The sequence below is a fragment of the Moschus berezovskii genome, chromosome 25 (genome assembly GCF_049115385.1).
Source record: "Moschus berezovskii isolate FMDL1 chromosome 25, NW_MosBer_1.0, whole genome shotgun sequence".
Lineage (NCBI taxonomy): Eukaryota > Metazoa > Chordata > Mammalia > Artiodactyla > Moschidae > Moschus > Moschus berezovskii.
In genome coordinates this window covers 11765769-11790081 of record NC_142484.1, presented here as the reverse complement: position 1 = coordinate 11790081, position 24313 = coordinate 11765769, and the positions used below count along the sequence as shown (strand labels likewise).

General features: G+C 47.6%; 1 protein-coding gene across 1 annotated transcript; it reads right to left on the bottom strand.

Moving 5' to 3' along the window:
* Positions 1–7179: 7179 nt before the first annotated feature.
* LOC129548458 (pregnancy-associated glycoprotein 2-like) lies at positions 7180–16512 on the bottom strand. The gene is made up of 9 exons (XM_055414980.1): positions 16424–16512; positions 14698–14839; positions 13621–13738; positions 13402–13520; positions 12029–12222; positions 10990–11106; positions 9349–9490; positions 9165–9263; positions 7180–7466 (listed from the first exon to the last, which is right to left on the bottom strand). Exons 1-9 carry the CDS (start codon positions 16474–16476, stop codon positions 7320–7322), a joined length of 1131 nt encoding a protein of 376 aa, XP_055270955.1. The 5' UTR covers positions 16477–16512; the 3' UTR covers positions 7180–7319.
* Between the last annotated feature and the right edge of the window lie 7801 nt (positions 16513–24313).

The window sequence follows — 24313 nt, the reverse complement described above, 5'->3', positions numbered from 1 at the left end:
AAGGACTGATGCTAAAGCTGAAACTGCAATACTTTGGCCACCTCATGCGACGAGTTGACTCACTGGAAAAGAGTCTGATGCTAGGAAGAATTGGGGGTGGGAGGAGACGGGTACGACAGAGAATGAGATGGCTGTATGGCATCACTGACTCGATGGACATGAGTTTGAGTGAAGTCTGGGAGTTGGTGACAGACTGGAGGCCTGGTGTGCTGTGATTCATGGGGTCGCAAAGAGTTGGACATGACTGAGAAACTGAACCGAACTGAAGGAATTCTGAATCAATTATATATCTTTCTGCATCTTAAAATGTGGTACCAGTGTCTTCTGACTAACTTTGTTTCATAAGTCTAACCTGCTGTCATTCTTATTTTTTGTTATGAATCTCTTTTCCTTCTGGCTACATTTAAACTGCAATGAAGATGTTCAAGCAGGTTTTAGAAAAGGCAGAGGCACCAGAGATCAAAATGCCAACATCCGCTGGATCATGGAGAAAGCAAGAGAGTTCCAGAAAAACATCTATTTCTGCTTCATTGACTATGCCAAAGCCTTTGACTGTGTGGACCACAATAAACTGTGGAAAATTCTGAAAGAGATGGGAATACCAGACCACCTGACCTGCCTCTTGAGAAACCTGTATGCAGGTCAGGAAGCAATAGTCAGAACTGTACATGGAACAACAGACTGGTTCCAAATAGGAAAAGGAGTACATCAAGGCTGTGTATTGTCACCTTGCTTATTTAACTTATATGCCGAATACATCATGAGGAACGCTGGGCTGGAAGAAGCACAAGCTGGAATCAAGATTGCTGGGAGAAATATCAAAAACCTCAGATATGCAGATGACACCACCCTTATGGCAGAAAGTGAGGAGGAACTCAAAAGCCTCTTGATGAAAGTGAAAGAGGAGAGTGAAAGGTTGGCTTGAAGCTCAACATTCAGAAAACTAAGATCATGGCATCTGGTCCCATCACTTCATGGGAAATAGATGGGGAAACAGTGGAAACAGTGTCAGACTTTATTTTTTGAGGCTCCAAAATCACTGCAGATGCTGATTGCAGCCAGGAAATTAAAAGACGCTTACTCCTTGGAAGGAAAGTTATGACCAATCTAGACAGTATATTAAAAAGCAGAGACATTACTTTGCCAACCAAGGTCCATCTAGTCAAGGCTATGGTTTTTCCAGTGGTCATGTGGATGTGAGAGTTGGACTGTGAAGAAAGCTGAACACCGAAGAATTGATGCTTTTGAACTGTGGTGATGGACAAGACTCTTGAGAGTCCCTTATACTGCAAGGAGATCCAACCAGTCCATTCTAAAGGAGATCAATCCTGGGTGTTCATTGGAAGGACTGATGCTAAAGCTGAAACTGCAATACTTTGGCCACCTCATGCGACGAGTTGACTCACTGGAAAAGACTCTGATGCTGGGAAAGGTTGGGGGCGGGAGGAGACAGGGACGACAGAGAATGAGATGGCTGGATGGCATCACCGACTCGATGGACATGAGTTTGAGTGAACTCCGGGAGTTGGTGATGGACAGGGAGGCCTGGCGTGCTGTGATTCATGGGGTTGCAAAGAGTCGGACACGACTGAGCGACTGAACTGAACTGAACTGAAACTCTGGGAGTTGGTGATGGACAGGGAAGACTGGCTAGCTGTGATTCATGGGGTCACAAAGAGTTGGACAGGAGTGAGCAATTGAACTGAACTGAACTGAAAGTTGTTTCAAAGCTTTCTGACATAATTATTTTTTTCCCACAGTCTTAAAAAAAATTATGGCTTGTTTTGCATGGTGTTTGTTGCTGTTTCTTCAAGTTCACTGTACTCAGTCAGTTCAGTTCAGTTCAGTCGCTCAGTCGTGTTCGACTCTCCGCGACCCCATGTATCACAGCACGCCAGGCCTCCCTGTCCATCACCAACTCCCGGAGTACACTCAAACTCATGTCCACAGAGTCGGTGATGCCATCCAGCCATCTCATTCTCTGTCGTTCCCTTCTCCTCCCGCCCCCAACCTTTCCCAGCATCAGAGTCTTTTCCAGTGAGTCAACTCGTCACATGAGGTGGCCAAAGTATTGCAGTTTCAGCTTTAGCATCAGTCCTTCCAATGAACACCCAGGATTGATCACTGTACTATCAACAGTCAATTGAAAACTGGAGCGGTATCTCCTATGGACTCACACTGTTCTCTGTGTGTAACTCTCTCCTGTGAACACTAACTAACTAGAGTCCCAACTTTTTCTTTCCAAATCTGGAAGACTGTTTGGCTCTTCCTGGATACCTCCTCCCTGTGGCCTGTGTTGGAAACTCTGTCTAGAGTTGAAGCAATTGTAAGGCTCACCTCAGTTGCTTCCCCCTCTCAGGAATCCATTCTCTGCTGCCTGATGGTTGATGTACAAAAGCAAATGCTTCATTTATTTTGTCTGGTTTGGGGTTGTTTGAGGCAGGAGGATAAATACGGTCTTTGCTCCTGTAAGTCTGCCAAAATGGAGGTCTCCTTGCAGTCAGCACTCACTGAGTTCCTTGTGCAAGCTAGGCACTGACCTCCATGCAGGGGTGCAGACATGATGGGGAACATATGCTGGGTCCTTGGGGAGCCCCCATCTTTCTAGAGAAACATGCTGATTCCTACATAGTAATTGGAATGTGGTATGCACAGAGGACCATCAGGGAGCAGGAAGAAGTCTTTGGGGAATGAGGAAGGAACAATTCCTGGATAGCTAACAAGGATGGGTCAGCAGGCCATTTTACCCTGAAGAAGGTACCAGGAAGAAATTCTAGGCCAAGGGGAGGGAATGGTAACAGCAAAGGCTAGAGGAGTAGTGTTGGGAGTTCCCAGAGGACAAGATCCCATTCCTATTCATTTTATCCATGTTTAATATTTGTCAGGTGATTGGCAACATGAGTTCTGTTTTTGGAGTTGTAGAACAATATTCAGTGGAAGGACTGATGCTGAAGATGAAGCTCCAGTGCTTTGGCAACCTGATGCGAGAGCCAGCTCACTGGAAGAGACCCTGATGCTGGGAAAGATTGAGGGCAGGAGGAGAAGGGGGTGACAGGATGAGGGCATCACCAGTTCAATGGATACGAGTCTGAGGAATCTACAGGAGACAGTGAAGGACAGGGAATCTTGGCATGCTGCAGTCCATGGAATCACAAAGAGTTGGGCACGGCTTAGTGATGAAAAACAACAATGAGAACGGAGGATCCAGTGAAGCCTGTGGTTCGTGTGGGAGTGGAGAAAGATTTAGCTGGAAGGGGAGGTTCCTAGTTCTCTGGTGCAGACGCTTCAGTCCCAAGCCAAGGAACTCAAGATTTTGAACATGTAACCAAAGGGTGTTTAAAAAACAACAAACGAACTGCTTTCAGCAGGATATGAGAGCTGTGACTGTGTTTGTCCTCTAGACTTTACTGTGGGGTTGGAAGAGACCGGGAGAGGGCTGAGTCTGCACAACCCAGGCAGGAAGCTGCTGGAGGGCCTGGCCCCTGGTGGACATTCTGCCTAGGAAGGAAACGAATCCAGAGCTCGCTGCAGCACTAAAAGTGAACTGCCACCTTTCACCTGTGCGGTGATGGCCTCTGTAGATTCCTGCCAGAATCAAAAGGAGATTTGAGGAAACTCTGGCGTGGTTTCTTGTTTTCTGTGGTGTGATTAGTTGTTGCAAACTTCTTGGTGTCATATCTTTTGTTCTTGAGGTCAGATCTTGGTCAGGTAATGATGTCCCTGTAAATCTCCATGAAACGAATGTTCTCTGCTCTGACAAGAAAGGGCAAGGTCCCAAGGCACAGTTTTCTCCTTCTAAAGTCCTGGTCTTAGTTAAGGGGAACCAGATCCTAATTTTCTGCTCCTTCAGGGCTACATCGCCATACCCTGCCCAGCTGCTATTGCTGACAGAGCCAGGCTCCCAGGACCCAACTTCCCCTCTAGCTCCACAGCCTGCCCATCTGCAGGATGGGCAAGTCCTCCAGACTGTGACTCAGGCAGACTTCCACTGCTCTTAGGTCCCCGAGACAGGAAGCAGGGAGATGTTCACCACTGTCTTGTGGCCAGACTCAGGGCCAGGGGTGACCTTGGTGAGGGATCTGGAGCCCTGTAGGATACCCCCAAGCTGGTTCCCTGTGACCCCAGCTAACCCACTGGCCCAAGGCCAGGTAGGCTGGAGGGCCCAAGGTAAAAGAATGGGATCCAACTCTTACCTCACTTTAGCCTGAGAACCAACTCTCCACCTACTGTAGGCTGAATGTGCCTCTAAGCAAATCTCATAGACAGCTGGTTGCTTGGCCAAGGGGCTACTTGCAGCAGCAACCAATGGCAGAGCAAGATCACTAATGGTCTTGGGGTAAAATTGCCTGGTAACATGGTGAGGCCCAGTGGTACACAGCAATGACCACCTGCTAAGGTCTGTGAAAGAGTGAACTCTGTTACAGAGTTAATCCCATTTTATCAATAAGAAACAAATTAAGAGGCTGAATAATTTTTCCAAGGTCCTGTAACTAGTAAAATGTCAACCTGGAATTTCAATCCAGAATGGGATTCTCAAGTCTTGAATCTGATTCATTGACTTTCATGCCATGTTAACTATTTAGCACTGGGGTGTGGTGAGATCTCCTACTGCAATCCCAACCCCAGAAACTCTTTCAGTTCAGTTCAGTTGCTCAGCTGTGTCTGATTCATTGCCACCCCATGAATTGCAGCACGCCAGGCCTCCCTGTCCATCACCAACTCCCGGAGTTTACCCAAACTCATGTCTATTGAGTCGGTGATGCCATCCAGCCATCTCATCCTGTGTTGTCCCCTTCTCCTCCTGCCCCCAATCCCCCCCCCAGCATCAGGGTCTTTTCCAGTGAGTCAACTCTTTGCATGAGGTGGCCAAAGTATTGGAGTTTCAGCTTCAGTATCAGTCCTTACAATGATCACCCAGGACTGATCTCCTTTAGAATGGACTGGCTGGATCTCCCTGCAGTCCAAGGGACTCTCAAGAGTCTTCTCCAGCATCACAGTTCAATTCTTCAGTGTTCAGCTTTCTTCACAGTCCAACTCTCACATCCATACATGACCACTGGAAAAACCACAGCTTTGACTAATCAGACCGTTATTGACAAAGTAATGTCTCTGCTTTTTAACATACTATCTAGGTTGGTCATTACTTTCCTTCCAAGGAGTAAGTGCCTTTTAATTTCATGGCTGCAATCACCATCTGCAGTGATTTTGGAGCCCCCCTCCCAAAATAAAGTCTGACACTGTTTCCACTGTTTCCCCATCTATTTCCCATCAAGTGATGGGACCAGATGCCATGATCATAGTTTTCTGAATGTTGAGCATTAAGCCAATGTTTTCACTCTCCTCTTTCATTTTTATCAAGAGTCTTAGAAGGAAAGAAATCTAAAAAGTCTTCATTCTGGAGTGTGCATACCAATGTTTCAGATTGGTGCAGCAGATCACTTCAATGATGTTTTCAGGCAAGTGACAAATGCATGATGCGTGCTTTGCTTTTATTAAGTCCTGTGGGTAGTTAGATGACTAAATATCTGGTTACTTCATTGTGTGGTTGGAATCACCCTTGGAAAAGAAAACTTGTTCGGGTTCACACGTATTTCCTCACTAAACAGCAGGCATAGGAAGGTTTCTAAGGCAACTGCTGGTGTTCTAGGCATGAGGGTCTGAATGGGAACAGTTTCATTTAATAGGTTGAGATAGGACTGTGCAGGTTGCCATAGTAACAGTTTCCTGAGCTACCTAGGAGATGTGGGAACTGACAAGAGACCAAGAGCCTTTACGACTCTCCTTGCAGCGTGATTTCAGGCGAGAAGGATTAGCAAGGAAAGGTTGGCTGTTAAGTGTGAGGAGGGGAGTAAGCGAAGCCAGCTCTTTAGCTCCCAGTGAAGCCAGGAAAACAGAAGTGCTGGCTCAGTCAGAGTTCCCGTCATGGTTCAGAAACAGCAATCATTTTGCTTGACTCAATATTGAACCCTGAGGGTGCTGGGAGTTGCCTCTGAACAGAAGACTGCCACCTCAAGAGGCAGAATTACTCATATTTGCTGCAGACTCATGAATTCAAAAAGCCTTCTCAGGGCTACTTGCTCCTCCCAGGCACACATACAACCTCCAAGGTGGAATTATCATCATGATGCCCGCTTTCCAGATGAGGAAACTAAGGTTAAGGGTCTTGATCAAGGCCCCACAACTCAGGACGTGAGGAGCTAAAGCGCAAACTCAGGACATCAGTTCCCAAATTGTGTGGTTTTGCTCTGCTCCCATCAGGGATGGAGGGTGGTGATGTGCCGCTAATTGTGTAGGCAGAAGCAAGCAATATCCAGGCTTAAAATGAAGAAAGTAGGGAAAACAACTAGACCATTCAAGTATGATCTAAATCAAATCCATTATGATTATACAGTGGAGGTGACAAATAGATTCAAGGGATTAAATCTGGTAGACAGGGTGCCTGAAGAACTAATGATGGAGGTTTGTAACATTGTACAGAAGGCAGTGATCAAACCATCCCCAAGGAAAAGAAACGCAAGAAGGCAAAGTGGTTATCTGAGGATGGCTACAAATAGCTGAGAAAAGAAGAGAATTGAAAGCAAACTCAAAAGAGAAAGTTAAAACCAAGGAATGCAGACTTCCAGAGAATAGCAAGGAGTGATAAGAAAGCCTTCTTAAGTGAACATTGCAAGAAATAGAGGAAAACAATAGAATTGCAAAGACAAGACGTCTCTTCAAGAAAACTGGAGGTTCCATACGAACATGTGGTCTGAGGCGGACTAGTCAGAGCATTCCCTTGAACCCTCAGGGCTCTGAGCTTAATCCTTATGGGTCAGACGCTCAGGGATATAAAACCCCGGGGCAGGTAGCTCTGGACTCCCTCAGTAGGCGTAGAAGCGTTAAGGAAGAAAGCTGTCAGGCAAAGACAATCAGAGAAGAGTGAGGGGAAAGAGCAAGGATGAGAAAGGCTGAGCTGAAGGTTTCTGATTTCTTGGGTCCAGTCACTGAGATCTTTCTGTCTGCCCTGGTTCCTGTGTACAGGATCTCCAGTGTTCTTCTGAAAGTCTCCCCTTTCCTTGAAACCAGCTGGATCTGAGCTCCTCTCACTTGTGGTTCAGACTTGGTTCTAGATCCTCCCTGATTATGATGCACCTCCCAGACCCAAAAAGAAGCACCCATTTGTTTTAGCACCATTAAGAGTGAAACTTTTTATTCTTTAGTGAGAATAGGGTTTGCAGAGCACCAAACACAGTTCACCAGCTTCGCTGGGCAGGAGTGCCCTAGTGTGAGCGGGTGTGTGTTAGGAGCGGCCTGATTGATTCTTGAACCAGTCCAAGCTTTTACGCTGCTGGAGCCAGGCCAACCTTTTCATTTTTTCGATCAAAAACTGCGAAGTACTCCCTCAGAAAGACGTCACCGAGGAGCCAGTTGCCTGGAGAGGTAGATTCTAGGCCCCCTTGAAAGACACTAAAGCAGATGTTCTTATCCTGGGGGAGTTAGAGACACACACCAGTCAGCCTGTGCACTTACCTGTGACTCCCTCCTCAACATCCAGACCTGGCACACTTCTCGGTTTTATTTCCCTCTTTTGGTATGTATCTGGTGATTTTCTCAGCAGCTTGGGATATGAGGGTTCATCCAAAAACAAAAAAGGCTAAGACGTGTTGTTTCCATATGGCGGGAGTGTGGGGAGGGGAGGGTGGGGAGTTTGGAATTATCAGATGCAAAGTAATATACAGATAAGCAACAAAGTGCTACTTATAGCACATGAACTATATTCAATATATATTGATTAACTAATGAAAAAGTATGTATATTTGTATATGTGCAGCTAAACCTCTTAGCTGTGCAGCAGAACTTAAGGCAACGCTGAAGGTCAGCCACACTGCAGTACAGATTCTAGAAAAGAACACGAGTGTCCCCATTTCTCCTCAACTCTGTGTCTTTCCTTCTGGACCTGCTCCTCGTTTTCTCAGCAGAGAACGCCTGTTCTTCTCCCGGGTCCCCACAATGAGCTCTTGTTTTTACTGTTAATTTTGTTTTGGAGTGTAGCTGATTAACAATATTCTGAGTTTCAGGTGGAGAGAAAAGGGACTCAGTCATACATATACATGCATCCTTGTCCCAAAGACACCCTCCCATCCAGGCTGCGCCCGTACATTGAGCAGATCTCCCTCTCTATACAGTAGCTCACTGCTGGTTATGCATGTGAAATACACTCAAAGCAGTGCTCACAGTGCATTCTTTAAGACTTAACTCAGGCCCTCTGAGAAGCCTGTTGGGACCCACACTCAGCCTTTGGCCACTCCAGGCTTGGCTGGGTGACTTATTCAGGTCTCCATCCCCACTGGTGGGTCCATAGCCCTCATCACCCCTAATAAGTCCCCGGGGTCCCTTTGCAGAGCACAGTGGGGTGTCATTTGTATGGAATCCAGGGCAGATTTGTCTAGACCCAAGCAGGCTTCCCTATGGCGCCGAGTCAGGGGTTTTAGAATTACTGCAATTCCCTCTCTTCCTCAAAGCCTTCTTTGAGCCCAATAGCCTGCTATGAACTCCTCCAGGGAGCTGACGTGAAGCCTCCACCCTGCGTCAGGGCTGAGCAATCACTGTGCACCCTTTATTCACATAGCATCCAACCTCCCCACAGAGGGGTCGGGTAGCCTGACTCACAGAGGGGAAACTGGGACTTAGCAAGGGGATGTTGCAGTTAAGGTCTAAGGTAGCCATATAATTTATTGTAACTGGGATAATTTCAAGAAGGAAAGGGAGACTGTTAATCATTATGGTGGGACAGCACACAGGGACTGCCACCAGCCAACCCCCCTTGTCACATGTCCTATGTTAGGGATCCCTAAAGCTGATTTTCCATGATCCTGCTTCTGAGGGCTCTAGTTGAACTGAAGATCTATGAGGGCAGAGGCCCTTAGTGTTCCCCTCTCCTTGTGACTCCCACCATGCCATCACGGAGTGGTATCTCCACATTTATTTCAGGAAGATTTGTATTCCAGACTGTCCTCTACTCTCAAGGTGTTGATTTTGTGGGAGGTGCTGGCCCAGCCAAAGGGGCTCAGCAGCATCTTCAATGGTGTGGCTTGGCCTGCAGAGGGTGACCTCCTCTCAGCAGTAGCCCAGGGGTTCCTGCAAACCCTAATTTAGAGAACCAACCCTCAGGGATGGCCCCTCACCTTGAAGATGTAGGCTTCAGCGGGCAGTGGATAGTCAATGCCATTGATGTTGAAGATGAAAGGAGGCAGGGTCCTGAGGGCATCACAGGAAACCACATACTGTTAGAGAGAAGGAGAGAGGTTGGCCCGGAAGATCCTTATTAAGTGGGGAGACCGGGAGTGACCCTGTGGCATGACCCTTCACCTCAGAATTATCAACATGGGCATTTAAGAGCTTGTTGATGTTGTTGGCCTCATCTGTTGAGCCATAGATCAGGGATGTCCCGGTGTCCACAAGGGCCTGACATCCACGAGAACAAGCGACAACATTCCCGTTCATGCTGATGCTGAGAGACAGTAGGACAAAGCAGGAATCAGGGTCGTGCGGAAGGCTCCCTCCCTCACAGCTGCCCCCTCCCTGACTGTCTCCTGAGCAGAGCGTCATGTCTTGCCCTGACTTTTCTTTTGCCCTGATCACAGCACCTTCCTTGACATCCTTGAGCAGTACTTGAATACACCAGGCTCTTTTGTACCTTGACACACGCTGGTCTTCCTTCCTAGAAGAGCCCCCTCCCCTTTGACTAGCTACTTTCTTCTCATCTCCCACATTCCAGCTTAATAGTGCTGTTTTCAGAGAAGACTTTCCTCCGGTGTATATCCGTCTCCTGTCTTGGTCACTCTCTGTAGACCCTTCCTCATGTCCAGCATGTACCAAAGTGACAATTCACTATCTGTGTGTGTCATTTCGTGCACATTTGCCTCCTTAGATGTGAGGGCACGTTTTATTCTCATCGCGGCTCTAAAGTGCCTGGCACAGTGGATGCACAATGCTTGTCTGCCGAATGAGTGAAAGAAGACTGTGAAAATAATGAATGAAGACCACCCAGAGAGGTGTACCTCACGTCTCACCGACAATGGGACAAATGCACAGTGAAGACGGAGGTTCCCGCGGCAGCAGATTCTCATAGGGGTGGGGGAGGCCGGCTGCCCTGGGAGAGGGTGTCACTGGGCTCAGACACTGAGACCCTGACCAGGCGATGCCTGACTAGACACTGAACCTCAAAGGACAGGTGAGCTTTTATCTGATGACAGAATCTCATCAATTATTGCCTCTTCTTCTCAAGCCACTCCTGGATCCCACCTTTCTGATTCTCTCAGTTATAGCCCCTGCCCCACTGTGTGCCCAGGGAGGTGGGATGTCTCTTTTTATGAGTCTCTTTCAGGTCCCAAGACTGTGGCCAACCTCTCTCCACTGCTGGCCAGCTTCTCCCTAAGGAGACCAGTTTTCCCTATTTCTTCAGGTCTTTCCCTGTTTTAAAATTGACATTTATCTGGGCTGAGAAATTCCTTGGTCCCTTGTAGCCCTGGACAGTTGGTGATCTTATCACAGCTCTTTTCAGGTCGAGTAAATTCTCCCTGATCCTCTTTTCACCAAACTGTATGGTCCTATGACCGTGCTCCCCACCTCACACTCAGGGGTGCAGTCCTCCCGCAGCTGCACAGGCCCCTCTGGACCCTGTGATGGACCCTGTTCAGAGCCCTGGTCAGGAGGCCTGGGGTGATTATGAACCCATGGGTGGTTTGTGTATCTATGTGTTTCTGTGTTTGTTTCAGTGTGTGTTCACATGTGGCTCTGTGTGTGTACTTGTGTGTCTCTGAATGCCTATGCAAGTTTATATGTGCCTGCTTGTATCTTTGCATGAGTGGCTGTTTGTCTGTCTGTGTCGTTGTGGTTGCTGGGTAAGTCTGTTGACTGTGTGTCTGAGGGTGGATTTGTGTGTCTGCCTATGTCTGTGTGGAGATGTGGGAGCATCACTTGCGGTGACCCTCAGAAGCAGAGGCTTACTGGTTCATGCTTATCTGCCAATGGCGAGTTTGGGTCACTGGTACCCAGTTGAGCTCTCCTCTGTAGAAGCGGTGGTCCACCCCACCAAACATCAGCGCACTGCCCTCCATCTTGTTTCTGTAGAGAGAGGAGAGGCGGGATCCTTGGAGGACAGTAACAGCAGCGCTGTCTGAGAGCCGTGCTCGTCCACCCCTCAGGCCCCAATAAGGTCCCCATCTACAGATGCAGAAATCGAATCCAGGAGGGATGGAGTACCAGACCCAGGTCGGTCGCTGGCTAATGAGTGGCACAGAGGAGGTTAGAAGCCTGGCCACCTGGCTGGGCTCCATCCATTCAGTCTTCAGAAGAGGCCTTGAACCTCCTGTGACCTAAGTGCTCAGATACCCTCAGAAGTTAGTGTGCTGAATGGTTTTGGCTTCCCCCTTGCCCAGCCTGTATTTTTCAGAAAAATCAAGGCCTGAAGCACTAAGGGTGTGGCTTCAAGTCACCCAGGGTTGGCTTCATTGGCCCGTGACCTGTGCTGTCCTTTGGGCCCCACACTCAGCAGGGCCCCCACCTCTGCTCGCCCTGTCTTGAAATTCCCAATACTTATTGAAAAAGGCGTCCCACACTTTTGTTTTGGGTCCCACTCTTTCTCTTTGCACTGGCTCCTGCAAATTGTGTAGCTGGTCCTGGGTGCCCAGTGAAATGTTAGTGAGAAGGGAAAGATTTCCACTATCCCTCTCTTCCCTTTCATGTCAAATTCATCAGCAAATCCTGCTACCTTTTCTTACAACTCCTATCCTTGCATTAGTCTTTCTTTTCGCTCTCCCTCCCTCTACACCAAGCCCCAGCTCTTGCGCCCAGGAACATGGTTGTGTTCCAATAAAACTTTATTTATAAAAGCCAGTGGTGAAGCCAGGTGGGGCTCTGGGGCCATAATTATCCTGGGTTAGATTATCTCTCAGGATACTTCTGTATCAATTGTTTCATAATTTTCATGCAACTGAAAGCATCTTACAACTAATTTGGAGACAGGGATTGTCTAGTTTAGACTTACTTGCTCAAGTAGAAGGCAAAGACAGGCTCAGAAAAGGCACCTTGCGACCACATGTTGTCAAAGATGGGGATGGTACCTTTGATGCTGATGGAGGGGAAGGCCAAGCCCAGGACGCCATCAAAGGGTGCACCATCAAACCCGTATTCCTCCAGGCTTAGGCCAAACAACTGGTTAAGGCTAACGAAGTTCCCGATCTGTGGGCGAGAAGAGTGTTCCCACATAAAGGTCTGTTAAGTGGGTCTAGGCTTGGGTTGAGGAAGAGATGCCATTAGCACCGCAGAGATCTGAGGTCTTTCTGTGTCCTCGGTAGATCTCAGATGGTTAGACCGAGCTGGGAGGGGAATTTGGGTTCCATTTATGTGGGTCCTTGGATTTTAAAACATTTGCCCCTCTGAAAAACACCGTCTGAGTGAGTCGAATTGGCCTCACGGCTTCTGTAAGGGTGGGGCAACCAGGAGTCGGGATCGGACCCAATGGTGCCCCCTTGTGGACAAAACGAGTAACGAGCAGGAGAGCCTTCCCTGGCGTCTCTGAACTGACAGAAACGGACTGAATTGATGGGAATGTATTTTGGATTCTGCATCTGTCCAGAAAGACAGAAATGCATTATGCAATGTTTCTGGCAGGGTTCTTATGAAATTACTGCCTGGGAAATATCCTTTGGGGGTATGTGTGTGTTTGTGTGAGTGTGTATATGAGAGAGAGAGAGAGTAAGAGAGAGGTGAACTACTCAGGTAGTTTGGGGTAGGGAGGCTATAGGTTTTATCAGATTCCCAAACGCACTATATGTTGAAAACACATCAGCCCCCCCTACATCTCAGGCCTCCTGCGTATCCACTCTGGATATCTGAAGTGCTTGGCTGCCCCAGGGTCCCCAGATCAGTTTTATCCTTTCCCCAAACACCCACCACCAGCTTTGGTCCTGACAAGCCAACCCAACTCCACTGCTTACCACACGTGTGACCTCAGCAAGGCTCTTGCTCTCTGCACCTCAGTTTCCTCATCTGTATCATGAGCTAATCAACACACCTGCTGTGTGGGGTTTGTTGCAGGTTTAAGCAAGTTATTACCACGAAAGTGCCAGGTGCAGTCTGAGAATAAGAAGTTGGTGAGTTTTTCCCCCTCTTCTTGATCCCAGCTAAATGAATATTGAGCTGCTCATGGGCAGAGGAGTTACAAGTCCAGAGCAAAGCCACTCTCTGGATTAGCTAATCCATTCGTTTGTGTGTCACTACAGAGACTGTCTTCCCAGGGACAGGATCCTGTGGGTAAACGGCCAGTATCTGTGGGAGTTAGGGTGGGACAGTCCTGCCAGCTGGTCCTGTATCTGTTTTGTAAGGTCAGTCCTGACTCAGCTTTTGTTTCCACGTTACCCGAACAGTGTCAGAGCCAAGAAATGCGCGAACTGTCCCAGATCCATAGTAGATGGTGACATGCTTGTTCATGTTCTTGAAGGTGGAAGAATTTTCATGTTTGAAAGTGTTGTGTGTTTCTGCAGACAGAAGAGATGAGTGTCAGTCAGGTGCCAAGGGTGGAGAAGGGAGTGTCAGGGCAAGTAAAAGATGCAAGTGAAAGAGGGTATTTGTACTCACTACAGGCTTCACTGACACAGCTGACGGAAGGCACCCACAAGTCAGATGAGCCTGTGTCAAAGATGACCCGGAACTCCTGAGGGGGTGTTCCAATGGTGATGACACCCACGTAGGAAATCTGTGGGGACCAGGAGGGCTGGGTTAGTGCAGATCTGGCTCCCTTCAATTCCAACAATGCTGCCTCCCTCTGGGTGTCACATGTCTCCTGAGATCACTTTCCAACCACCACGCATCTCACAGCCTTTGTTCTCAGAGGTGCCTGCATTTGATATTTTTTCCTGCACTACGTGGTATGCAGGATATTCACTCTACGACCAGGGGTTGAAAAAGTACCTCCTGCATTTGAACCCAGAGTTATAAGCACTGGACCTCCAGGAAGTCCTGGTGCCTTCATTTGAGGAGTTCTCTAGTCTCCTCTTCAAACACAGCCTGAGCACTCCCTTCTCCAGGTCCTACTTGATCAATCCCAGTCACTCCCTCTAAACTCATACCACATCCAATCAACACCACACAGGTGACCTTTTCATTTGACATATATTTACTCTTTGCCTTTCTCTCAGGCTAGGCTGCTCAATCTTGAAGACAAAATGTGCCCTTTTTTCTAATCTAATAACAATAACCACAGTGTTAAATTCTTATGCCTTACACAGAATAGGGATTCAGTAACTTTTTACTGCTGTGATTCTTGCATCTGTGGAAGCTGAATTCTTCTGCCTGGGGATTCACACTTGATTTGCAGTTGGCTTTATCTTTTGACCGGAGATGGCTCAAGCTTCATCTGTAACTGAGTGGCTCACTTAGTTCACAAGGAACAATCTCCCTCAAACTAATGACACATCTTTGACCCAGAAATGGATGTTTACCTGCCACCTGGTCATTGCTGGGCCCAGTCACCACAGACCAAGAGCTGAGGATGAGAACGCCTTCTCCTCTGGAACGGGGTCCCTGTTCCCCAGTGTTTCTGCCTCCTGCAGGAGCCCCAGCCCCAACTTCCCATCTGCCATCTCCAGAAGCAGCACAGTGCTAGGCCAGAGCACCAGGGGGCGCTGTGGAGAGCCATCCTCCCAACGAACTCACATCCAGATAGTTCCTCAGGGGATGAGTAGCTACACTGGAGTCACTATAGGACAGTCTGTAAGCTTGTTTCTTCAGGAAATTGTTCAGCAAGTTTTTTTCCCTCAGGGTTTCTCGCAAGGTCTTGATTTTCCTTAGAGGCAAACTTTCACCGAGGATTAGGAAAAGAAACAAAGGAGAAGATACAATTAGCTGTCTGTGTTAAGGTATAGCTGACGTTGTAATGTACTGTGTATTTTCCAAGCGTTTTTATGAGCGTCACCTTATTATCGGAATGCCATGCAAATACCATGGCAAAGACGTAGGTTTGAATACACGTTCTGTTGTGTAGCATTGGGTAAGACCGTTTGGATTCTCAGCTTGCTGCTGCTGCTGCTAAGTCACTTCAGTCGTGTCCGACTCTGTGTGACCCCATAGACGGCAGCCGACCAGGCTCCGCCGTCCCTGGGATTCTCCAGGCAGGAACACTGGAGTGGGTTGCCATTTCCTTCTCCAATTTGTGAAAGTGAAAAGTGAAAGTGAAGTCACTCAGTCGTGTCTGACTAGTAGCGACCCCATGGACTGCAGCCCACCGGGCTCCTCTGTCCATGCGATTTTCTAGGCAAGAGTACTGGAGTGGCTTGCTATTGCCTTCTACGGATTCTCAGCTTACCCCTGGGTAAAAAGGTGGAATGTAATGATTCCCTCCCTCCATGTAGAAAATTTGGGAGATAAGTGAAGTGATGGATATAATGTATCTGATGTATAGCAAAGCTCAACAATAACAGCCATTAGCATTGCTATTGCCATCCCACTGTATCCTTCTCAAGGAAGCTCAGGGATGAAGGTTGTAGAAGAGGACCATTATCCTGTTTTTATAGGGAAGGAATCAGAAATTCAAGGCGATTGTCACTTGGATGTGGTCACACTGCATGTCAGATGTAAAACAGTGTAGAAGTAGCTCTCCCAATCTTTCTCAAAGTAAAAACAGAACAGAGGGTTGAGAGAAGAATCCAGGAGATAGGAAACAAATTAGGGAAATTAAGAGGCTAAAGAAGCAAGGATGAGTCAAAATTGAAAAACCCAAAGAATAGAAAACAACACAGAGAGGTCTGCACTCACAGAGACTTCCAAAGAGATGGAGAGGTGAGTGAGAGAGACCCAGACGGACATAGACATCCCCTCACTGCAGCAGAGAGAGGAGAGAGGACACCTGGAATAACCTGCAGGAAAGTGCTGTTCCACGGACACACCTACGTCTGTACAGGTTGTGCACGAAACAATTGCAAGGAGTTCCATCTTCAGCAGGCCACCACGTGATGGGGTCCAAGAGTTGTGCGACCATGCAAACCTCGACCCTCGGGACCCACAGTTTCTATAGCAAGGTGCATGCATGCGTGATAAGCCCCTTCAGTCCTGTCCAACTCTATATGACCCTATGGGTCACAGCCTGCCAGGTTCCTCTGTCCATGGGATTCTCCAGGCAAGAATATTGGAGAGGGTTTCCATGTCCTTCTCCAGGGGATCTTCCCGACCCAGGGATCAAACCCACATCTCTTACATCTGCTACATTTACATGCAGGTCCTTTACCACTATCACCACCTGGGAAGCCTAGATAAGCAAGGATAAGTACCTATAGCAAGGTACTTATCAATAAGTAAGAGATGAACTTTAAGACTATCAGGGTAATAGTCCACTCCTTTCTAACCCAGAAAGGAAGATGATGCCGCTTACAGTCCCCATACTTACATGACTATGCACTCTGAGAGTGCCACCAGCCCGAGGAGCACAAGCCACTTCATGCTCCTTTCCTGGCTCCAAGTGCTCAGGGAAGCTCTCGTTCTTTAGCATGCAGTGGCACCAGGAGCTTCTAGTTATATGTGCTCTAATCTGCCCTAGCTGTCCCCTTTAGGCCACTAACGGATCTGATAAAAATGCAAAGCTCTCGATAAAATTTTTATCTCTACCCTTGACCTTGGGGAATTGTCTTAGAAAATTCTCAGAATACAGAGAATTCTGTCATCTCTTCCTTGAGGCTAGACTGGAAAACCAAAGTGAACCGCATGGACATCTAAGGCATGTAGAAACTTGCCAACTTGTAGAAAATAACTGCTAAGGACACCATGAAAATGAATACTAGGGGCCATGCTAGACATTCATGATCTCAAGTGGTCTGCCTGGCCAGTTCATGAGGTATGGTTTGCTGTCCTCGTTTGAGAGCTGATTGTTAGGAGGATGGATTCATCAATGGATGCTGAAACTGTAAGTGAAAGGTAGAAAGGGAAGTATACAATGGATGCATGAAGCTGGCAACATCAGGATCCACTGAGTTTCAACGTCTCTCAAAGTGAGGCAAGTAGAAATAATGAGACTCTTTGAAGAAGCACCATAAGAAATATATACCTGCATATGAAATATTCTAGATCTTCCTGCCAGGGAAAAACACAGATAAAGTTACAGAGAAGCAATCCTTTAAACCTACACTCCCCCACCTTTTGTCACAAGGGTCTGGTTTCCTGGAAGAGAATTTTTTCACAAAAATTGGTAGGGAGATGATTTGGGATGATTGAAGGATATTTCACTTATTGTGCACTTTATTTCTTTTATTATTATGTTGTGATATGTAATGAAATAATTATACAGATCATCATAATGCAGAATTGGTGAGAGCCCTGAGCGTGTTTTCCTCAAAGGAGACTGTCCCATCTCTGGGTGATGGGAGAGAAATGAGGAGCAGCTGTAAATATAGATGAAGCCTCACTCACTGGCCTGCAACTCACTCACTCACTCCTGCTCTGCAACCCTGTTCTCAATAGACCAAGGAATGGTATTGGTCCTGGTGCCAGCGTTGTGGGTCCCTGCCCTAAACCCAATACTTGGGACATTCTATAAGACAAGCCATGTCACTTCCTCCCAGTTTTTGAAAAACTAAATGGCTTTAAAATCAGGAGAGAGAGACAGTTATTTAGTCTTAAAAAAGAACAACTTAAAAGTGAACCATATGAGTACGTTCTTTCAATAAACTGTGAAAAGACATCTGTTTTTAGAGAACCAGGGAAATTTGAACATGGACTGGAAGTTAGATGTTAATTTTATTTGGAACAAAATACATTGTGGTTATCTATATTTTGTGAGATGGTAAACTTTTCCTTAAAATACTTCAGCAGAGATGAATAAATAGTAAAAGAAAAAAGAAATTAAATGAGGGTCTGTCTTGATTTGAAAAGAGATCTGCACAGCCGCTGTAGATTGAATTGTGTTCCCCGCGATTCAGACATTGAATCCTTAACTCCCGATGAGATGGTATTAGGAGGTAGGGTCTCTGGGAGGTAATTAAGTTGATATGGGTTTTCGATGGTGGGTCCCTCATGATGGGATTAAACTCTTCCCCTCTTTTTCTCTCTTATTCTCCCTCTTCCTCCATCCCCTCCCCTACCACACGTAAGAACATAGAAAGGAGAGAACTGATGCAAGCTAAGAAGAGTGTCTTCACCAGGAACTGATTGCCCACCACCTTGACTTGCACTTTGAGTCTCTGCTCTGTAACAACCTGTGGGACTCAGAGGGTAGTTTTGCAGTTATTAATGCCAAATGGTGAAATACAGGCTTCGTGACAGTATTCTTTAATATTTTTGTTATGTTTGAAATCATTTTGTAGTAAGAAGTTTACAAAATGTCCATTTTGAAGGCTCTGTCTTAGTGGTACCCTGCGGGGCCCAAGAAAAGCAGATTCAGGCAGGCCCCCCAAAGACTGAGTGGTTGGAGACGCACCTGCTCTCTATCCAGCTCTTCTGTCATCTGATCACCATCCCCCACACCCGACAGCCCCACCCTCACCCCCCATCTCCACCCCCCTGCTAACCTGCTTGTTCATCCAGCTGGAGACTTTCATGAGCCAGGTCAGGGCCTAGAGGTGGTAGGAATGGGGCCATTTTTTTAAAGGATGAACTGGGCAGCCCCCTTCCTGATTTTCTCTTCTTTAGTGCCATCTGCAAGTGAGGGAGAGGGCCTGGGTAGGGAGGGAACCACTAATGAGGCTGTGGGGACATTTGGAAGGGAAGAGAGGAGGAGTTCATCACCCAGTTACCAAAAGGTGGGCAGATTGCACAGGATCCAGGAAGAAAGAAGCACTGGGAAAAGAATGGTGCCAACCAAAGGGCCAAATACACCCAAGTCTTCTGGTTAACCTTGTTGGAGGTCATGTTCTTCTTGCTGGAAGTCCTGCTTTGGAAATAAAAGGGATAGAGCCATACTCACTGTTAATGAGTCACGGGGAGAGGAACAGCTTCCCCCAGGAGCCCTCTGATTCCACTCTTAACTATGGGCATCATCCCAAGCTGGGAAGCAAAATGGCAGGTCATCCAATCATTTAAAATACTTCCAAATTTATCTAAGTGTCTTGGTAGGTCTTGTGCCCAGAGTTCCTTTCAGAGAGCTAATTCATCAGTCCAACTCGGGTTTCTGCAGAGGAAACTACAACTTTCCCAGTTGGTAACTTCTGACTTATAGCTACCTGATCTCATCCCACAGAACCCAAATGGTGGTAAGTTCCAGTGGGCAAGGCCTCTAAGGTCCTCCATCTCATAGCAGCTGTGTGCTAAGTGGTCTTCCACTCCCAGTCCTGAGCCCAGGATCCATGGACATCACCAGGCAGTCATGACCCTTCCCACTAGATGCAGCCTCAGCATCCTTGGTAACAGATACCTCTGAGTCACTTGCCTACTTATTGACATTGAACTTCAGTCTGGAACATGTGTTCTGGAGCAAGTCCAGTCTCCCTCATCCAAGAGATGGGAAACTGAACCCTGGGGTGTATGACTCACTTTAAGGCTGCATGTAAGTTAGTGAAGACCTGGGAACCAGGACCTCTGGTTCTCAGGCTAGTAGACCTCCAGGAAGCAAAATATGAGAGAAAGCTCAATTGAATTCACTGCTAAGCAGCTCTCCGAGGTCTCCAGGCACCAGAATGGAAGTTCCTTTCCCCTTGTCCCCCAAGTCTGGCTGCAGTTTTACCAGAAGACCTGCCTTCTTGTAGCAGCAGGAAAGCACAGTTGGGAGCTGGTTCTGCTGGGTTCCAGGCACAGTGGGGGAGCCCCAGCTGGAGGATCCCCAGGAAGCAGTCATGCAGATGGTGCCTGACTCACTCCCAGCTCAGCAGACCCAGAGCTTCCGCCCCTCATTCACACAACACAGACCCCTGGTACACTGGGTCACATGGACCTGCATTCACAGCGAGGAGCATTCCATGTTCAGCCCTCTGAGAACTTCGACGAGGTGTCTTACTCTTTCCTCAGGGAACCCATGCCTGAACGAGGTTTGGATTGAGACAAGCCTATAATCAAGGGACTTGTTCCCTCTTTGATGCTCACAAAAGATCTTGGAGCTTTGAATGCCTTGAGAGGAGGGTGAACCAGTCATGTTCTTCAGTGACTTTGCTTTAGGGAACTGGTTGGAGAAAAAGGACAGACACACAGGACAAGCCTGACATCGCTGGGTCTCAGCTGGTTGTGACTTGAGTTCCAGCCACCAGACTTCAGGGTCAGGTGCTGATGTTATTCACAAGCCACCTTCAGAGAAGGAACAGAGGAAGGAGATTTTGCCCAGAGAGCAGTGTAGTCAGCCGGCCACGGAATCACACAGGGCAAGATGGGACAAGAGCTTTTGTTTGTCTCTTGGCTCTATCGGTTCCCTGGAGTTTCCACCCCTGAGGACAAGCACAGAGATAGCCAGAGTCACTGGCGATGCCCCTGGAACCTGATGCCCCTGGTGATAACCAGCCTGTGTCCATGGCCCTGGGCCCAGGGCTGACTCAGGCCTGTGACAGCACCAGGGTCTCTCTTCTGGGGACGAGAAGATGGTTCATTGCTGGTAACTCACAAGTGAAGCATGTAACGAGGTCCTGGTTGGTGGCTTGTGGCCAAGTTCCAAGCCTGCATGCAATATTCGAAGTGGAAAAGTAGCCATTCATTAAGCTTGGTTACCTTGGGCCTTTACAGTGACCATTTCTTCTCCCAGCTTTTTGCATCGCTGGCGTCTTCACAACGTTTAGCACCATCTCAAATGTGTCTCCCTCAGGCGGGCCCTCCCTGGCCACTCCAGTCTCACAAGCACAGAGCCTGATCCATTCAAAGAGCCCATGGATACTGACTGCACTTCTCTGTGTGCTTCTCATGGGCACCTTCAGAGCTTGAAATTGTCCCCGATTTAAAGATGACAAAACTGAAGTTGAGAGGGGTTAAGCATCTCCGTGGAGGACTTAGAGCCCGAGAGTGTTAGAGGCAAGAGGTGAATCCAGGTCTGTCTGACTGCTAATCCAGCTGCTCCCGAGTCCTGGGCTCAGGGGACCTGGAAGGAATGTAGGGAAGGCAAGAGGGTGGGGCACGGAGGGAGACAGTGAGAAAGGACCTCACAAACCGGGGCTCTGACCTGGAGCATTGTCTTCTGGGGATGCAGTCTGATGGGCGCGTCACCTTCTGCAGTGTCACCAGTTGCCCTGGCGGGGGAGGCGCATGCGCTAGTTCATGGACTGACTGTTGTGACAAAAGGTGTTGCCTACCCTTTGTGTTGCTGTTTGATCGCTCAGTCGTGTCTGACTCTTCGGTGACTCCCGTGCTCCCACTGTAGTCCTCCAAGCTCCTTTGTGCATGGAATTTCCCAGGCAGGAATACAGGAGTGGATTGCCTTTTCCCCCTCTGTGGCATCTACACATAACATTACTCACGTGGCTTGAACATTCAGAATTTTGACTCTGCATTCAGACTGGTGTTTCAACTTCCTGCTGCGGGAGCTGAAATGTCAAAGTGACACCACTGTATCTGCACAAATACCACCCCTCCCCATTTTTCTTTTGACACTGCAGTAGTCTCAAAATCTCAAAGGATTCTATGGAGGAAGGAGAAGAATGGGAACTATGTTCTCTCCATCCTGGAGGGGAGACACTATTGAACTTGAGTTAAAGACAAAGATATATGACACGGCTTTCAAAATGAGAGTGAGCAGAGCACTTAAGAACAGTGCTAAGCCAGATGGCCTGCATTCAGATTCCAACTTGGCCATCTGCTAGTTGTGTGTCCTCGGACAAACTACTTACTGTTTTCTATCTTTAAATACGGATTAAAAGCAGGCTGCAACTTCCCTCTCCAAACTTTCCCTGAAATCAGACCCAGGCTGATTTCATCCTTTTTCCTGTCCTACTTCCCCTGTGACCTTGCTTGTTTCTTTGGGAGAATTTTTTAAAAAATTTTTGGCTGCATTGAGTCTTCGCTGATGCTCAGGATTTCTCTACTTGCAGTGAGCAGGGGCTCCTCTGTAGTTGCAGTGCACTTGCTTTTCATTCCAGTGACTTCTCTTATTGCAATTCACAGGCTCTAGGGTACACAGGCTCAGTAGTTGTGGCCCACCCACTTTGTTGCTCTGTGGCACATGGAATCATCCTGAACCGGATCTCCAATGCATATCCCTTGCACTGGCAGGTGGACTCCTAACCACTGGATCAAAAGGGAAGTCCTTCTGGGAGGAACTTTGACATAAATCACTTTTACATGAAACCTGGCATCATGGCCTATTTCTGGAGAGATAAGATTGTCAAGGCAACCCCTTGAGACCAAGACTGATTTAGTTTCCCCTGCCAAGTGTTCTCACAGCACCTTGAAGCTGTCCCTGCCATGTGGCTTCATCCTTGCTTGCTTCTGAAACCCATGCTCTAGCTTCTGGAGAGCAGGGATCTCACTTGACTCACTTGCAAGTATATGTGACTAGATCTTGTCTCTTTACACCAGACTCTAATGTTAAAAGAAGGCTAACACAAAGATCAGTTATTAGATTATGAATGCTAGGTTACAGGTTCAACTGCTGTAATCAAACCCTAATTAACATTGTCTTAAATACAATACAATTCCATTTCCCTTTCATGTAATAATAGTCTAGTTTACTCCACAGTGATGGTGACCCACTTCTTTCTTCTTGCTTTGCCATCTTCCACTTGTACTGCTTCAGTTCAGTTCAGTTCAGTTCAGTCGCTCAGCCGTGTCCGACTCTCCGCGACCCCATGAATCACAGCACGCCAGGCCTCCTTGTCCATCACCAACTCCTGGAGCTCACTCAAACTCATGTCCATAGAGTCGGTGATGCCATCCAGCCATCTCATTCTCTGTCGTCCCCTTCTCCTCCTGCCCCCACCCTTTCCCAGCATCAGAGTCTTTTCCAGTGAGTCAACTAGTCACATGAGGTGGCCAAAGTATTGGAGTTTCAGCTTTAGCATCAGTCCTTCCAATGAACACCCAGGATTGATCTCCTTTAGAATGGACTGGTTGGATCTCTTTGCAGTACAAGGGACTCTCAAGATTCTTCTCCAGCACCACAGTTCAAAATCATCAACTCTTCGGCGATCAGCCTTCGTCACAGTCCAACTCTCACATGTACTGCTTACCTCTGGTCTAATATGGTTGTTCCAGCTCCTGTCATTACATCTGCATTCCAGTTAGAGGGAGAAAGAAGGGGAAGCAGGATATGTCCCTTTTGTTTGAGGTGTAACTAGAAATTGTACTGCAGATTATATACACCACATGGCCAAGCTTGTTTTGAAAATTGCTTTTCCATCTCAGGTCCGAAATCTCTCTCAATAACTCAGCTTCTTAGATATCTCATCTTGTTGTCTCACCTTCTGATTCACCTGTCTCACCTTCCTTGCTTCTGTTCACATCACTTCTCCATCCAGTCCACCAGCATAACAAGATCCAGCACCGATGAGCCAATCGAGCATTTTTTAGAAGTGGGTGAGAACACCAGGGGGCTTCCCTTGTGGCTCAAACTGTAAAGAATCCACCTGCAATGTGGGAGGCCTCGGTTCACTCCCTGGGTTGGGAAGATCCCCTGGAGGAGAGCATTGTAACCCACTCTAGTACTGCCTGGAGAATCCTCATGGGCAGAGCAGCCTGGCGGGCCCTTCCATGGGGTCGCAATGAGTCAGACATGACTGAGTGACTAAGCACACAGCACAGCAGCACCATGACTATTTCTACCTTAATATTTTATGTTCCTGATTAAGGTCATCCGACGGGCTGAGATGGCGAGAACAGGGAGATCTCTTGTTTCCTCTAAAATCCCAACCGGGAAGGTGACTTCCTTGCACCTGAAGATGGGGTGTTCACGTTGAATCCACAGTACAGGGAGTCAGTGAATGCCCGTGGAGTGAATGAACGAGAGACTAAGGAGCAATCTTCTCTTTCTCTCTCACTTTCTGCCTGTATCAGGACCACTCTTAGTAAGAATGACATTGGGTGTAATGGAGGCCTGGCGTATGGGGACCTAGGTGCAAGTGATAGGGGACCACGGTCATAGGTGGCTGAAAAGAGCCGGAAGTGGAAAAAGAGGAGGAAGAAGGTGAGGAGCAGCCGTTTCTAATGCCACCTGCCTCTGAAGACTTGAATTTCCTTCCACGTTTACCCTTCTCTCCTTACTCTAACTCTCTCTCTGCAGGTATTCAGCAGGCCCAGCATCACCCCCTCCCACCCAGCCTAAGATGACTTGCAGTGACCCAGTTGATTCAGAGATAAGCTTTTCATTTCCTCTCAACACCTTCAGTGGGGTCACTATGTCTCTCACATTTACAAATTCTTATCACTGTTTAGGAGTTTCTAG

What these genes read in the sequence shown, in the direction of transcription:
- LOC129548458 (XM_055414980.1), bottom strand. Translation starts at nt 16,476, where the DNA reads ATGAAGTGGCTTGTGCTCCTCGGGCTGGTGGCACTCTCAGAGTGCATA. An exon ending in CCCTGAGGAACTATCTGGAT is followed by an intron (nt 13,739 to 14,697) that starts GTGAGTTCGTTG and finishes TGGTCCCCACAG; the next exon opens with ATTTCCTACGTGGGTGTCAT. An exon ending in CCCATGTTGATAATTCTGAG is followed by an intron (nt 9,264 to 9,348) that starts GTGAAGGGTCAT and finishes TCTCTCTAACAG; the next exon opens with TATGTGGTTTCCTGTGATGC.